Source organism: Eutrigla gurnardus, assembly GCF_963514095.1.
Source record: "Eutrigla gurnardus genome assembly, chromosome: 6".
Taxonomy (NCBI): Eukaryota; Metazoa; Chordata; class Actinopteri; order Perciformes; family Triglidae; genus Eutrigla; species Eutrigla gurnardus.
In genome coordinates, this window is record NC_139920.1 from 14,606,473 (window position 1) to 14,622,955 (window position 16,483).

Here is a 16,483-nt window from a genome sequence, read left to right on the forward strand (position 1 = left end):
GAACAACTACTAGTTCGGGAGAAACCAACATTACCAACAGTCTGACCCACCTCAGCCACTTCCCCTTCTGCTTGGCAAACATTACAGACATAAAACGCCTGTCTGTTTATTATGAAATAAACATCTTCTTCCTCTCTCAGCTGAGCCCTGCCTGAGTGCCAGAGCTGTTATCAAGACAGACAGGGTGGTTTAACACCTGAATACCACCTACCCAAATACTACTACCTCTACTACCTGCAACTCTCCTCACACTAGGAAACTGCAACGAGTTTCAAACACCAACCCCCTCTATGCTGTTTCAGACCCCCCCCCCCCCCCCTGCCCCCCCCTCTACCAATCAATGTATTACACCAGACTTCCTAGTATAATTATCTTGGAAAACATACAAAAAAAAATACATTTTGATAGCAGATAGAATGAATTCCAACCCTTATGGTTGCATTTTCATAACGCCACATAACCAAATCAGGGCTTAAGAAACAACATGCTAATGTCAGAGGCCGGCTAACAGTAGTGCCTATAGAGTGTTTGATACGCAACATCGTTTTTTGATGTTGGATAAAAATACATTTTCGGCTCTTGTTCCCTCATTACACATTTGTTGTGTAGCCGGTGTCTTTGTGTGGGAGTCCTCAGGAAGCTGGCCCACTGAGACCATGTTTGACAGACAGTTGTGCGCCTGCGGTCGGTTTGTGAAGGAAACCCGGTGACAGATCAGCTCAGTGCAGCAGGAGAGATACGCGTTCGTGAGCTCTGCGAGGAGACTTTGGCCCCCCGAGCAGCCGGGGGCCTGTGGTTTTCCACCATGGCTCACTATTGAGCAGGCCAGCAACAATAACAACAAACACGCCCAATAATCTTTGCTAGCGGCGAAATCCTCGGTGTCACAGAAACTGCAGTTTATAACTGGAAAGCGAACAGCTATTTTCCACATGTGGTGATGAGTCACCACACAAAACCTTTATTCAAGGCACCAGTTAATGAACTGCACATCCTGGATACATTACCATACATTGTGTTAGGTTGCATAGTGTTAGAGGTAAACTATAATGTTGGCAGACTGACATCTGCCCTGTATTAGTAGCATTTTACCGTTGCGCAACACATGGAGATCTACATGCATTGCATTTATATCAGCCCGTATCTCTGGCTACATTCCAATAAAAGGCTTTGATACATTGATGTGACCTTTAAAATGAGACAACAAATGTATACAGTAGTAATTACATTCACATGGCAGTGATAGGCAAACAGTAAAAGACACAGGTGGCATGAACGAGGCTGGTTTAAGTGCTACATTGTATTGATTCTTTCATCCTTTTCTAACACTGAGAATTTGGATATTTTGTGATCCACACTGTGTCCTTAAAATTTCATCTTCATGAAAAAGAAAGTTCTTTCTCCATTTAGAGCAATGGAGGGAAAATAAAGTCCAGCGTCGACACCCCACAGACCCTGTGGTGCTTTAGCAAGTCACGTAGCTCCTTATTTGCTGCTTCCCCTCAAATGGTCGGATAAAAGGGTCCAGCATTGTAACTTTTGTAATAGCAAGAGGTACAATGTTGTGTCTTTTTTCTCAGACTGATTTGAAGTAACCTTTTCCCAAAAGGTTAGTAGCGATCGCATCTCTCCATCCATGGCCCAGCGATACTCCTCCTCTCCTCTAATGCCTCTGATACCTCCACACAGTGTCCTTTCACAGTCCTCCATCTATAGCTGGGTGGCTCTGACAGAGCGCCTGGTCCTCCTGTCGCGACGTTGAGCGGCAGGGAGGTGGCTGTAACGCGGCGACCATCTTCGGGAATTCCTCTTAGAGCTACGTGGCCTTCTAGGGTCTGGGGGGGCTGGTAGTCAGGCCTCCTCGGCTGTGGCGTCTATCCCAGCGTAGGTGAAGTTCTCAAAGAGAGCCATGTTCACGTAAGCCTGGAAGACGGATAGAAGCTGATTAAAGATTTTAAAATGTTTCAAACTCTTTGGATGGACGATGGCTCCGTCTGTGTCTTAATGTTGAAGCCTTATAACGTGTTAATGTCATGTTGTTCAGACCCCATTTAATGAGAAGAACTGCAGAAATGTCACCAAATTGGTGCCAAGAGAGTACATTTCTAATTACCTGAAGAGACTATTCAAAGCATGCCATTAAAAAATCCTACAAATGTCATGCCATACAAAATAACATAGTGTCATAGTTTGATATGTTGATATGTATTGATATGTATTTTTTTGGCATATTAGAAATGGTATACTATGCTATAGAAAAATGGCATTCAAATATCATATTATAGCATGTCATAAAGACATATATGTTATGTCATAAAAATGTCATACAAATCTCATAGAAGTGTGGTTTTAGCAATGAGGTGGGTATCTTGGAGAATGTTAGAACACTCCCAAGTGGTAACAACAGGACATTTTCCGAGTCTTCCATTTCTGCTGACACTGTGTGAATGCAGCATTACCTTCCTGGCCTCCTGCATCCTGTTGAGCTGGACAGAGATTTGGGAGAAGGGGGGTCTCTCATAGGGCCGATCCCTCCAGCACTGCTTCATCAGCTCATAGCTGGACAGAGAGAGAGAGAGATTAATGAATCGGGTAGAACAGAGCAAAGAAAGAGAGAATGAGCTAATCATTGCCTACAAAATGTTGAATACTTACATCTCATCATCACAGTTTTTGGGTTTCTCCATCCTGAAGCCTTGCGGCAGTTTTTCATAAAGCTCAGCGCATGTCATCCCACAATATGGTGTCCCACCTGACACATACACACACACACACACACACACACACACACACACACAAAGGTGAGAAGATGCTTTAATGGTGGCGACAGGGATTGTGGGTTGAAATCACCATCCTGTTAACACTACAGGATCACAGGCTGCTCACTCACCTAAGCTTACAATTTCCCAGAGGAGAACACCGAAAGACCATCTGGGAGAGAAAATCCAAGGACATGTTTTTAAATTTGCAAAGACATGGGAAGAAAAGATGTGTTCATCTAGGACATCCTTTATTGATCATATATGAGATGAGGTTAAAACGCTGCAAAGAAACCAGCATCGGTGACTATTGAATCCAGTTAAATTAATGCATCATGAAGCTAGAAATAGTAAACATGTAATGATAATGCAAAAATGTTGCCAACATCGACGCGGAAACCGACGAGTGTCTCGACAGCATGAAACAGCTTTCGTCACTACGATCTGATTAGCATCAGAATTCAAGCAATACAACTTGTTTCTCAATGTTGTGCGGTAGATCACAGGAGCAGACAAGTGTCGTTGTGTCTGGCCTGTCACCGTGTCTTTGTTCATCTCATTCTGCTCGGTTTCAGATCTCTGTCTCGCCCTGTGTTTTTCCTACTGGTGTTCACAACTCTCCCTGACCCCGCAGGCAGCCGTCACACTTCTTCCGTTAGCTGTCCTGCACTCTTCCAGCTTGTTTACCACCGAGTATAAATAGGTTGCAGTTGACAGACCAACATCTCGAGTCTGTCTGCGAAGGTACACCCAAGGCTTCCTGGTTTTGCTTATCAGTAACACAACACATTATTATCACTCCACCAGTGACCAGAGGGATGATTTGTGTGCAATGGCAGAAGCCTGCCGTGTCACTCAATATGCCCCAAAAAGCTCTTTGATAGAATTTTTGGCACGGGGGTTTCAATTAGAGAAATTATGTTCGTCAAACAGATGAGTTGTACACTCACACATCGCTCTTGGTCGTGTACACGCTGTAGTTCAGGGACTCGATGGCCATCCAGCGCACGGGCAGCCTCCCCTGAAAGACAAGCACGACATTCACGTGAAACCTTCTGCCGCTGTTTACGTGTCGACTGTGAATATTAAAACATAACATATAAAAATGTAAGTCAAATATACGTAAACGTGCATAATAAAAGGACGATGATGGGGTTAAAATAACAAGTCCTCATTTAAACATGACTGCCCCTAAAGGTAATGTATTCTATCACAATCTCTCAGTTGCTGTTTAGGTTGATTTCATTTGATGTGATACCAGTACAGTTGGCAAAAAAATCATAGTAGCCGCAAGTAATTCATCTAAAAAAAATAAGTTGTTTGTTAAATAATGAAGTATTTTCCCCAATGATATACATATACATTATAAACCATTGTGTGGCAAACTACAAATTGACTCACAGGTTACAGAACTATATGGTTACAATTATAATGTACAATGTGAAGACATCTACTGTTAAATGATCGCTTGCAAGTTATCTGTCAAGTGATTTGTCTTTGCAGCATTCCACTGCAAATACATGGAATACAAAAAATGTCAAACTAGTGACCTCTGTTGGCTGCTGGTTGTTTTTCTGAAAATAAAAAGTACAACTGACCAAATATGTGACTATGAACCCAAACCACTCACCATTGTCTTCTTGACGTAAACTTCCTCACCACGGGAAAGGCCGAAGTCTGCTATCTTTGCCACAAGGCTGTCCCCTACAAGGACATTCCTGGCTGCCAAATCCCTGTGGATGAACTAATACCAGGAAAGTGGAGGAAAGGAGAGGCATTGTCCGACATGTTTTTAAATTCAATTTTACATCCTCTGTTCAAAACAGAGGAAAGAAAACTCATCCCCCCCACACACACACACACTCTTTCTCCTCCTACCTGTTTGTCACTCAGGTAGTGCATGCCAGTCGCCACATCCACAGCGAACTGCAGCAGCTGCTGGGAGGTAAGGGTGGAAGCGGTGCCATGCTCCTTGGCAAAGGCAGGATCGGTCTCCAACACTCTACTCTTCCTCAGGAAGTCTAGAAGGTTGCCATAGGGAGCGTACTCGATGGCTATGTACAGGTAACCTGCAGAATACAGAGAGGGAGGAAGATTATGTGTCTCACGCTGCTTCTTTTGATGTCTTGATATGAGATTTATTTCAACTTGCTTTGGGGCAATACATCGCATTTGACATCACAAGAAAATCGTGTGGCGTTTAATAGAGTTAAGGCTGCGGCTAATAAACATTTACAAGGTGTTGGCAGCTCTGCTCCACTAAAGCTATGAGGTTGGCTGGCCTGCCTGCAAAATGCCGAGCAGAGACCCAGCTACGACTGGTGAGGGGCTTTGCCTTCAACAGCTCTGTCTTGATACTGACAAAAGTAAACCAGACCTTTCATGAAATCCCTCACAGAGATCAACCAGATGGTTAAAGCTCTGTAAATATATGGCGGCCTCCAGCCAGAACCAGAGTTACAGGTCATGAGGCAATTGTGCTCTTTGGAAGGGTTAAGTATCGATTTCTCCAAAATCAGAGAGAGTGGCAGCACATTTAGTTAACACCATATGTCGAAGGAAAGAATAGCGAGGCGATGGGCAAACTGGTCAAAGTACTGGAACATATTGAACATGTTTCCTCTCAGCAAGACAGTGTGATAATCAGGACATGCTGTGTTTCCTGAAGCAACATCTTTCCAAAACAATTTTCTTTGCTGAGAGTGGAACACAAATATCTTTATCTCAAATCAAGATTTGCACAATGAAATACTGTGTTTAGAATAGTGTGCTTTCTCCTCTTTGAAATAAGAAAATGGAAAACAATTTTAGATTCTTTGTTTTGGGTGACCAAGGTTTCCAAGTCTCCCAACCTGTTTAGGTTGACCTTTTCAATGTACAATATATTGATATATATTGAAAATTGCAGACAGATGGCGAATGGATCAAATAAAATGACGCCTGAAACAAGAACAAATCTGTTGAAACAAAGGACATTTTAACAGCTTGTGTGAAGAGACAGACAGCACAAGAAGAACAAGTCTTTCAAACCTGACCCATTTCTATCATTTCCCCTTCAGCCTGCTGTCCTCTCTCCCCACTTCTCTACAACAATTTGTCCTTCCTTCCCCTCTTACTTCCTTCCTTTTCCCCTCCATTTTACAATCAGTTTGCAGGTTGAGCACCAAGCCAGTCTTTCCATATTGTATTGAAATAAGTCCCTATCAAATCGTTTTTATATAACAAGATTACAATTTAGAATAGTTGCACAATAGTAAAAAAATACCCAATCTAAAATGTAAAAGGAGGCATTTAAAAAAAAAAGTTTTCACATTGTACTGTTCATTAGCTATTCATAAGAATGAGATTTGTTGTTCTACTTGAGATTAGGGTGTTACAATATATGTGCATTTTTGCACTCTTATCACTGAAAAAAAAAAGAAAAAAAGAAATGACCCTGAGTTAAACAACAGATGTAAAACACAATGGAGTGATGGTCTGCAGAGAAACCAGCCGGGGAGTCACACTGAATTAGTCAGATGTTGATTTTTCAAGGCTGACTTGATTTTGTAATGTCCTCACTGATGTACTTTCCATACTTGGCCTCCCCTCCCACATGTTATCAATCTTTGATCAAACAAAAGCAATTCATTTATTCAATGTAGAAGCCATCAGATGTAGCTGTGGGAAACTGATACGCCACGTTAAGAACCGGGGCCGAGGAAACCTTATACAAATACATAAATACGTGACCCAGCGGTGTGCTTGTGAGGCACACGGACAAATCAAACACATGTGATAGTGCAAAAATGCTCCTGGCAGCCAAGGCTTATTTAGCTTGGAAACACTGTGGTGCTTTCCAGGTGCAGATGACAGAGGATCAGATGGGAGTATCTGTTTGGCTGTCAAGCAGGAGGAATTTAACCTGTTCCTTTACAACATTAAGTAAAGGGGTGCACTTAGTTAAGTAGGACATGGCCAGGATATTATAGTACTTCAGCATAAAACAGTGCTTTAAAAAGTCAAGACACATCTCGAACAAAACCAGCATGTGGTCTCCACATATATTTGCCACCAGCTGATAAAGACACTCCAGAGAAAGCTAGTGAGTGCACCTTCTATTGGCTAAGAACATATAGTGCATCACACAATTTAAAAGCCCTTGAGACCAGATAGGGAAGTTAAGATAACACACATAAATCCAAGCCGTCATAACCATTCGGATTTCCTCAAAAGCCAACCCGAAAGCTCTTCAATATCTAAGAAAGCCACTAGGTGTTGCTCACTCACCTCTGTTCTCACAGGCTCCGATCAGGTTGATGATGTTGGGATGCTGGCCTAGTTTACACAGCACCTCCAGCTCCCCTGCAAAGTCTCGGTGGTCGTTCTCCGAGGCGAACTCTGCAGGAAGACCAGCACGCACTGCATCATTAGACAAAGTGCAAGCAAAGCAGCTTCAGTGTGTTTGTGTGCAATGCATGTACAGTATCTCTATGCTTGATTGAATGTAGGAAGCCGAAGTTACCTTTCAGCATCTTGATGGCAGCGCTCATCTTGTTACCATCCTTCTTGATCATGGCTTTGATGACCTGGTTTTGAGACGGTTGTTAAATGTTTAATACATGTTAACCAAGGAGAAACATTTAAAATATTCAGAAAGTACAGAAAGAGCCTAAACACCTGGCCAAAGTTGCCCTCTCCAATGACATCTTCAAACTTGATGTCCTCCCACTCCAGGATTGGATAGGTTAGGGGCTCTGGCGTCGGTTTGGGCCTCCGTGTGAGGGTCAGAGTTCCTGAGTTAAACTGAAGAATAGTCTCCTCACCCTGGGGGTACAAACAGTCTGAAGCTCAGCAATAAATACAAATATATTACAGTTCTTCACACTAGGAGTTTCTCAAAATACTAGAGATTCAGTAAACCAAGAGTCAGGAAATCCCTCAGCTTTCCAAAAACGCGTATCCTTACCGATCCAGACTGGTAGGTGAACGTGCGCCGGCGTTTGAGGAGCGTCTTTCGGATGAAGAAAAGAGCCAACAGTGCCAGCAAGATAGTCACACAGGTGACAGTTACCGAGCCCACCACTGCCACCAGCAGCTGGTAACCGTCCCCAACAGGTCTCCCAGCTACACCCTGGGTGGTCGGGGTTAGACTCTGAAGGCCTGCTTTGGCGGAGAGGAAGAGATGGAGAGGGAAGACAAAGGGGCAGGATGAAAGATGGAGATTATTCTCAGACAACTGGGATAAATAGACTGTTGATGGATTATTACTCTGAAAAGAATATTATCTATGTGGGGGTGGCGTTCAACACCACCTGGGAAAAGCCAAATGCTAGCCGCAAGTACAATCATGTAGAAATGCGCGACTAGGAGATATTTTTAGCTTGAATGTCCAAAAAAAAAGTACACTGGATTCATTGTAGTATTCCCGAAATGTTACATTGTTGCTGTGTTGCTGCTGCTCTAGTGTGCCAACCCAGAAAGGAAACGCGTACAACAAGGCCCCCGAATAAAATCACAGTGTGAAATGTGAGTATGAATGAATCAAACTATATCAACAAAAGACAATCGCGCCCTTCTCACCATCCCCTTGTGTCCACGCCTGAACAATCTTGCTCCACTCTCCCGGCACTTTGGAGAAAGCCCTCACTCGGAACTGGTAGAGCGTGCTGCCGTTGAGCGCCGTCACATCTTTGATGGTCTTGTTCCCGTCGTCGGTGTCCACCCAAGGGTGAGGGGTCCCCTGGCCGACGGGTTGGTACTCTATGATGTATTTGACGATGCCTCCGTTGGGATCCTCGGGGGGCTGCCACCTCACCTGGATGGCTGACATGGACAGAGGAAGGGCCAGGATGTTGCGTGGGGATGACGGACCTGAGACACACAGAGATGATCATAGTTAGGGCAAACAACAGTGATTCTATACTGATAATTCACTGATTCAAGCTTTAATACCAAAGACGTGGGTTTAACAGTATACTTGCACACTAAAGCTGCTAAACTCATCCTCAAAGTCCTCAAAGTGGGCAGGGAGAGAGTCACCTAGCAACCAGCAAGAACCAACTACAGTAATTAAAACAAATCTTATCTTTTATTGAACATGAAAACTATAAAGTCTATGAGGTGCACTATCAACTGCATTGATAATCCTGCAACATTTAGGAGGAGCCCTCCTTGCAGCGTATTAGCAGCAGAGTTTCTAGTTACCCTGGCTGTTGATGCGGAAGTGGTAGGGTTTGGAGGGCGGCCCTTGGCTGCCGCAGTTGACGAGGCGCACCACCACGGTGTAGTCTTGCTGGTACTCCAGGTTGTGGAACTTTGTGGAGAGCACAGTGAGCAGGGTGGTCTCCTCCAGTAGCTGCTCATTGCGGGGTGGAGGCCCGAAAAGCCGCACTATAAAGCCGCTGGCTGTGTCAGCGTTAATGCCATTGTTGGCGGGCAGACGCCAGCGTACGGTGGCATTGCGGCCTTCCACCGAGCTGATGTCAATCTCGGGCTGAACTGTGGGCTCTGCAGCGACAGAGAACACAGGATGAGCTGAGGGGGCTAACAGCTCCTTGGGAATTGCTCTCATTACGTCAGTCATCGTTTGCCCCTTGAGGGAGCGATTAAGTTTTTTTTTTTTTGTGAATTGGACGATGTATTTCAAATGTCTGCCTCATGATAGTTAGCCCTGACGTGGGTTTCGTAAGGCTGCTCTGATTTCCTCCCAAAGTCCAAAGACATGCCGTTTGATTGGCGATCTGAATGTGTTTGCTAATTCCAAACTACATACTCATTTTAAACAACTTTGGTGTATGTTGCTGTTTACGTGGGAGTTTTTTGAGCGTGCTGTTAGTGTATAAAGCCGTGCCCACTTTTACTCCCACAAAGCAATGCACTAAGGAATCGGAGGAACTGTCAGCTGGAAACAAGTAACTGTGGAATAGCAGAGAAACAGCTGGCCTCCTGAAACTAAAACTGCTATCTCTTTATTTGGCAGGAGAAGTGAAATTGATGTCCAAATGTGCAAACATTTACTTTTAGTATAAAACATTAAATAGATGTTTATGTACACTATAAAGACGTTATTTATATACTGCACACAGTTAGTATTTGGTAATGAAACAGGAACACTTGAATACTTAAGGCCACAGCGCTCTGTAATGCAATCAAGTGGCTTAATAAATGGCCATGAATACAATTTTTGGGTGCATTTGTATTGTATTCCATTCTGATTATGACATCTCACTCCATCGTGCCGATAGCATTAAACCGTTCAGTGGTCTCAAAGCCATACAATTCACTATTACAAATAGTTTGTGCTTGTGCAATAGCTGTTCCCTTCTAACTAATATCATTTGTTCCACTTCACACATGGATGTAACCACATGTTGCCAAAGAGTCAAATTTAACAGAACTATGAGACTACGACAATCCAAAACCATCACTGTCCCATTTCATTATTTCCCCTTGATGTTTTCTGCGCTCACTCTCAGATATACTCTCTCCCTCTACGCCACAATCACGGAGGAATTAAACTCTGCTTAAAGTCGGGTTCTTGATTTCTTTTGATTCGTTTTGTGTTTCCTGGCTGACAGATGACAAAGGTTTGTTTTGTGTGGGTTTTTTTTTTTTCATTGTAGTTTTGATCCCATAGGAACATTTTTAGCAATCCATGAATGAAACTGATATCGTTTGCCCATAACTCGGGTACTTGCTGGGGAAAAGACGACTGGCTCCTTTAAGCCTGGGAAACGCACTGCTCAGGAAACTATTGGTCCAACCAGACACAAGTTAATTGTTCTTGCATAAATTCTGCGGTCCAGACTGTAGATATTTGTTCCCACACAAGATTTCCAGATAAATATACTTATGTTCAGTATGTGTGCGATTACAGTTTTTGGTGGGTCTTACCGGGGCAATCAGTCTCCATGATGGCTTCGGGACCCAGGGCCCCTTCTCCGCCTTCCCCAGGTCGACTCAGCTGGACACGGATGCGGTAGCGTGTGGAAGGCTCTAGGTTCATCAGTGTGATGGGCTCGTGATCACTATAAACTGAAAGGAAGTGGATGTAGGAAATGCTGATTATGTCAAATTAGATTTTTGCGAGCAGAGATTTTGAATAACATTCAGCTTAAAACAGCCTGGTTTGTCATTTCCATTAACCTATATCGTACCTATGATGGAGGACCAAGAGTCTCCGTTCTCCACAGGCTTGTAGAGGAGCCTGGTTGAGACAATGGGGCCATCTCCTCTGTGGGAGTCTACTGGCATCACCAGCAGCTGCTTACTCCTTTTTTCCAGCAGTTTGGGAGCAGTGGTGGGCACAGGAGGCTCTAAGTAAACACAGCAAGAAAATGTTACAACATTGTTGCTGTAATGCCTGAATACAGGAAATTGTTATAAAAGAAAATGTTTCCACTTTGTTTATTATTTCAAACGTTGCTCAAAAAGAACTGCACACACAGACCTTTAATGGTGAGGTTGAACTTGCGGGAGTCCTGGCCTCCATTGGTGGACACCCTGCACTCCCACAACCCTCCCTGTTGAGCACTTAGACGAGGGATCTCAAACATGGCTGTACTCTTATCCGAGTCCATGACAGTGCGAGAAGCCTGAGAGTAAAACACCAAACGTCAAATGAAAACATATACTTATGCTATTAAGATTGTTCTTACTCGGGAAAATGTCTTTGTCCTGTTGTGAAGTGGTCGTACAATTTTTTATCAGATTGTTGCTATTATTAAGGAAACAGCACAACATGCCATAACTGCTGCACTGTTGAGTGATATAGCCTTATCTGGTCAGGCCATTGTGTTGTTGACTTCCTCTGAGATCGACTCAATCTTGTAATCATCAGCCCGATCTTAAAGGCGCAGTACAATTTAATTTTCGTTTTATCTGATGCCACGGCGTCCGACAATGTTTTCGCATTTCAGGGCGATTCATTGCCTTTTACACATTTAAAGGAATGGACATGTTGGGAAGTATGCTTATTCGCTTCATCAATACCACACTCATGCCTGAGTGTGAAGTGAAGGGAAACAGTTAGCCGAGCCCGCGGCTAAATATCTGCCTATCAGAACTAGTAAAGTTGGCTACAGTGATACACATCTTGTGCGTTTAATCTGTACACAACCACATTTTAATGTGGTGAAATGTTATTGAAAATATACAGTAACAGTGATATTATAAATATTACATCACTCATTGGCCTACTCAAGAAACTTCTTTGGGAACCAGTGTAACTAGAGCACCCTCACCTTGTGTAAAAGGTACAATCGCTGCCTGACTACCTTGATTTAAATTTAATCCAACCTGTGAATTTTTGTTGTTGTTTTCATTCAGGTTTACTGTGATCTTGGCAGGAGTTTTGCAAGCAATAGTTGGTCTCTCTACCTTGAGAACGGTGCTGTCCAACTTTCGCAGCTCAATGCTGTTGTGGCTGGGCAGAGGGTTGCCTGTGGCTGAGCAAAAGATCTTGGGGGTGGAGTTCAGATTCCACTCCAAATTCCCATCCAAATCCAAGATCTGGGGAGCCCGGTCTGAAAATGGACAGAGGCATGGAACGGAGATTGAGTTAATACAATGCGGAAAGCGACAGAAAGAGGAGAATGATTTTTACGTTGCAGCAGAAGAAGCATCTTCTTTTCAGGATTAACCAACCGAGACCTATCTTATGAAAAGCTCAAAATGTGTGTTTAACCTGTTGACTATTTCAAGTGAAGACGTGATGAACATTAGAGCTTCAAAAACTCAAGGATTGCATGCAAATTGATTAAACAATTTCATTAGACAAGCTGACTTCATCAGGGTTTCATTGGGGTTCTGTCAAAAGCCTTGATGAAGGTGGCTTGTTCTTGGTCAGAAGGTGTAAATAAACCGCCTGTAATCCTTGAGTGTCTTTGCTGTCGTGAAGAAGGTGGTGGTATTTAATGAGCAGGATGATGGAGATGGAAATGTAGTGTGCAGGGATGCCTACCAGACTTCTCACAGTTCTGTCCTCTCCACCCTGTGGGACACTGGCATCCACTGAAACGGTTGCACACTCCTCCATTCTGGCATTGACAGCTCAGCTTGCAGTCTGGTCCATACATATCATTATGGCAGACTAACAATAGGACAAATGTGTTATGAACCCATATGCACATTACTTTAATTACAGAACAGGGACACATTTAAGTGCGGCTGTGCTCACCCCTCTCACAGCGGCTCCCAAACCAGCCGCTGGCACAGGAGCAGCCATAAGGGTCTGGTAGGCAGAATCGAAGCCCCTTGCAGTTCAGCACGGAGTCACATGACTCCTGGCAGCTTCGACCAAACATTCCTTCTCTGCAGGCTGCAAACCATCAGAGAAAGACAAATTCATGAATGTGTTTATTTAAACTCCTTGAATTTTGCTGTATCATGCCTCAACCTGCCTTGCAAAACACCACAGAGGACAAAGTCACTCCTCTGCCAGGGTACTCATCTGTGACCCATATGGCTTTTTACAGTTCATCTTGATTATAATATTATAAGACAATGTGTTTAGACACGGTCCTTGTGTGTGGCAGATGTGATGTCTGTCTAATGTCTGCCAAGTGCACCTTACATGCACTTCCAATAAAAACCACTGCGTTGGATCACCAATGAAATCATTACATTGACATTCAGCTCAACTACAATACATAATAATCTGATGGTACGGAGATCCTCTCACTCTCTTTCGCTGTCTCTCTGCCATTTACACAAACACAAACTTGTGCTACTACATTAGTGAGGACGTTGTATTGAGTATGGTACAAACCTGTCTCACACCGCGTTCCCATGAATCCTGGCGGGCAGATACAGTCTCCGTCAGCATCATGGCAGACTCCGCCGTTGAGACACTCTGGACAGTCCTGGTTACAGTAAGGACCCCACTTCTTACTGGGACAGTCTGCAGGGAAAACGTGTTTTTATTTCATTAGAAAAGTATACAACATGTAGAAAGTCTGATGTGAAAAATCCAAATATGCTACTTTGGATGTTTGTTTTTAACCCCTGTTTTGACAATTTGTCCAAGCACAGACAACTAGTTTATAGTATATAATTCACTATACAAATCTGAGGAAGTAAAACAAAAAACAATGTAATAAAATGCACACAAAAAAATCTACTGCATCTAGTGGAGAGAGAGATGGAAGATGGGAATCTCAAAGAGCAGGTGGAGGGTGGAGATGTCTGACCATCTCTTTACAACACTCAACTACACTAAATGAAAGAAAAACATGCTGTTTCAATAAAGCACATGTCATGTTCAATAAACCCAAAACCAACTCTGCTGTTGTTTTTCCCCTTCTGCCAATTTCAAGGAACATTTTGGAGAATGATTTGCTTTCTTACCAAACTCATTATGTGTCCAGTAAAAATAAAGCTAAGTTAGCTTAGCATAAAGACTGGACATGGAGGGTCATGCCTCTGTGAAAAGGTGAAAACTACTCTAAAGTTCACTAAATCGCACATAGCCTATCCATTGTTTAATCCATACAGAAACTGAAGTGTAGAAATTTGTGGTTGGGGTATTATCTGCTTCAACATTTTGTGGCAGAGTGCAGTGACTTTTCCAATCCTGCTCTCCAGGGATTAATTTATACTGTATATACTAGTATGGTATATTTCTGGGGCACAGTGTATTCCATCTGCACCAGAAAAACTGGTAAAGGCCTTGACATATGAGGATCCAACAAACCTCTGACAATGAGCCTCATCCAGGCGCCCTGAAGGGGGCTGTCTCCCACATAGCTGGCACTGTAGATGCCTTGATTGGCAAACGCTGCATCCTCCACAGTGAGCACAGCTGTGCGATTGATCATATCGTTCCAGTGAGTCATATAATAGTAGTTTCCTGTATGAAAAACATTGATGGCATAATTTCAGAAGTGTTAAAAAGTAATTTTGTCATACATTACTTGCAAAAGATTCTTCATACAAAAAAAAAAAACCTGAGTGTATGGCCTCTTATGACTTACCATTGTACTTCCAGGTTACATCTCTCTTTTGGGAGCTGAGTAGCTGCATGCTGAGGTGAACTGTCTCCCCTTTGTTAGCAGTCAATGTAAGGTGAGTTGGGACAAAATTTGCTGTAAAGAAACACAGACACACAGTTATTCTTTTCCAAACAACACTCACCATCCACAGTGGATTGACAAGAACACTGTAGAGCATTAATAATCCGCTCATAGTTTAGGTTTGAAAAACATGTTGTGTAGGTTTTCATGAAGTCTTAACCAACCTCTGCCAATGTTATTGATCATTGTGGCCATCTCACGTTGGGGAACTTCCTGAGTGGATTCACAGTAGAAGATACCGATGTGATCCAGATCACGGAAGTCTCGGGCCACTGCCTCCATGTTCCTGGGCTTGAACACTCTGAAATGTGGCTGCTTGGGGAATATGAGGATTTTGTTGTCTTTCTTGATGTCCAGCTCGACCTGGGCAAGGTCGCGCTCTCCGTTGATACAAGAGATGGAGAACTGATTGACGCTGACGACCTCTGCTTTGGAGATCATGGTCAAGTCGATCACAGCACCTGCAAGACGGGGCATCGTGTTTGAAACGTAAGAAAGTTATTAGAGTCATAAGGAGCTTTACTTTAAGTTTCAGTAGAAGTTTCTGTGTCCTGATAGATAATTATTTTTTCTAAGATTAAAGTCACCTCACATGAAAATTATTGTCTGAGAATTATTGATGTAAAAAGTTTACATTCTGGATTAAATGATGTAGATTGTCATCAGATTCATACACCCTACAACGATTTCACATGGCTGACCATCTGAACACATGGAATCAGCAGCCTATGTCTTGAATGAAAATTTGACATCTTACACATTGACACATCACATTTAGAAACTAGCAATATCAAACGCCCTTACACATTTTCGTTTCAAAAGCAAAAACGAAAAAATGGAATGTGATAATTTGACTATAAGCCAAGCCCAATAATGTCAGTTAGTGCAGCATTCCTTCTCCCTGGTATTTAAGCAGCAGACCCATAGAACAATGGCAGGAAACATGGATGAGCTCCTGTTTTCCCAAAGGATTCAGACATCCACACTCTACACTCTGGGGCTATTTATGACTTTAACTAAGTCTATATTATTAAAAAGGATATACAATGAAATAGTGGAGACGCAGGTGGGACATTTGTCTTTCTTTTTAATACAGAGATAACGGCCGACTTTCATATGTTTGCTCCGTTAAGGATCTACCCAAAAAGCCCCAAAATAAGTTCCCCCTTACCTGATAAATCAAGGAAGCACGATACAAACAGCCACAACATCTTCATGGTATTTATAATCCTCATTGGGGAAAAACGTATCGTTTGTAAATCGGGAGTTGTATATCCAAAACGGTGACGCTGCGTCACGGCGAGCGGTGCGCTTTTTTACGCATAACTTAGCGAATCACCCAGAGCTCCATTTCAGGTGTAAAATCTCGTCGGTAAGGAAAACAGCGGTCCAGTAAAGTGTTTTTTTAGAGATGGTATCGTGCTCCGTCACACACACTGAGCACAGATTTCGACCTTCGGCAAAGCTCAGCGTTCTCTCGGTGGGAAAGGAAGGAAGAGCGTCACCAGACAGCGGAGGACTGCTGGCGCTCCAGACCTCCCCGATCCGATTAATGAAGCCTATTTATGAGTTCAAACGTTGTTACTTAATACAATAATAACCACCATGATTGTATTTAAATACAATTGAATATTTAGGATAATAGATGTTTAAGCAGGGAACTCATCTCTA

The 16,483-nt window shown here is 43.0% G+C and overlaps 1 protein-coding gene across 6 annotated transcripts; it reads right to left on the minus strand.

Annotated features, from left to right (window-relative positions):
- Positions 1–500: 500 nt before the first annotated feature.
- Positions 501–16,272, minus strand: tie1 (tyrosine kinase with immunoglobulin-like and EGF-like domains 1). Of its 6 annotated transcripts, none has more exons than XM_084011455.1 (24): positions 15,984–16,272; positions 14,977–15,273; positions 14,714–14,824; positions 14,434–14,589; positions 13,510–13,641; positions 12,919–13,059; positions 12,703–12,831; positions 12,120–12,265; positions 11,191–11,335; positions 10,898–11,056; positions 10,635–10,775; positions 8,946–9,248; positions 8,322–8,612; positions 7,708–7,904; positions 7,419–7,565; positions 7,264–7,327; positions 7,029–7,160; positions 4,638–4,828; positions 4,390–4,503; positions 3,710–3,780; positions 2,891–2,931; positions 2,656–2,752; positions 2,460–2,559; positions 507–1,923 (listed from the first exon to the last, which is right to left on the minus strand). In XM_084011455.1, exons 1-24 carry the CDS (start codon positions 16,045–16,047, stop codon positions 1,852–1,854), a joined length of 3,441 nt encoding a protein of 1,146 aa, XP_083867581.1. In that variant the 5' UTR covers positions 16,048–16,272; the 3' UTR covers positions 507–1,851. The 6 variants fall into 6 exon arrangements, with proteins under 6 accessions (XP_083867585.1, XP_083867581.1, XP_083867583.1 ...); XM_084011457.1 differs by having other exon boundaries at positions 903–1,923; positions 7,029–7,139; positions 15,984–16,271; XM_084011456.1 differs by having other exon boundaries at positions 904–1,923; positions 7,708–7,901; positions 15,984–16,271.
- Positions 16,273–16,483: the final 211 nt, after the last annotated feature.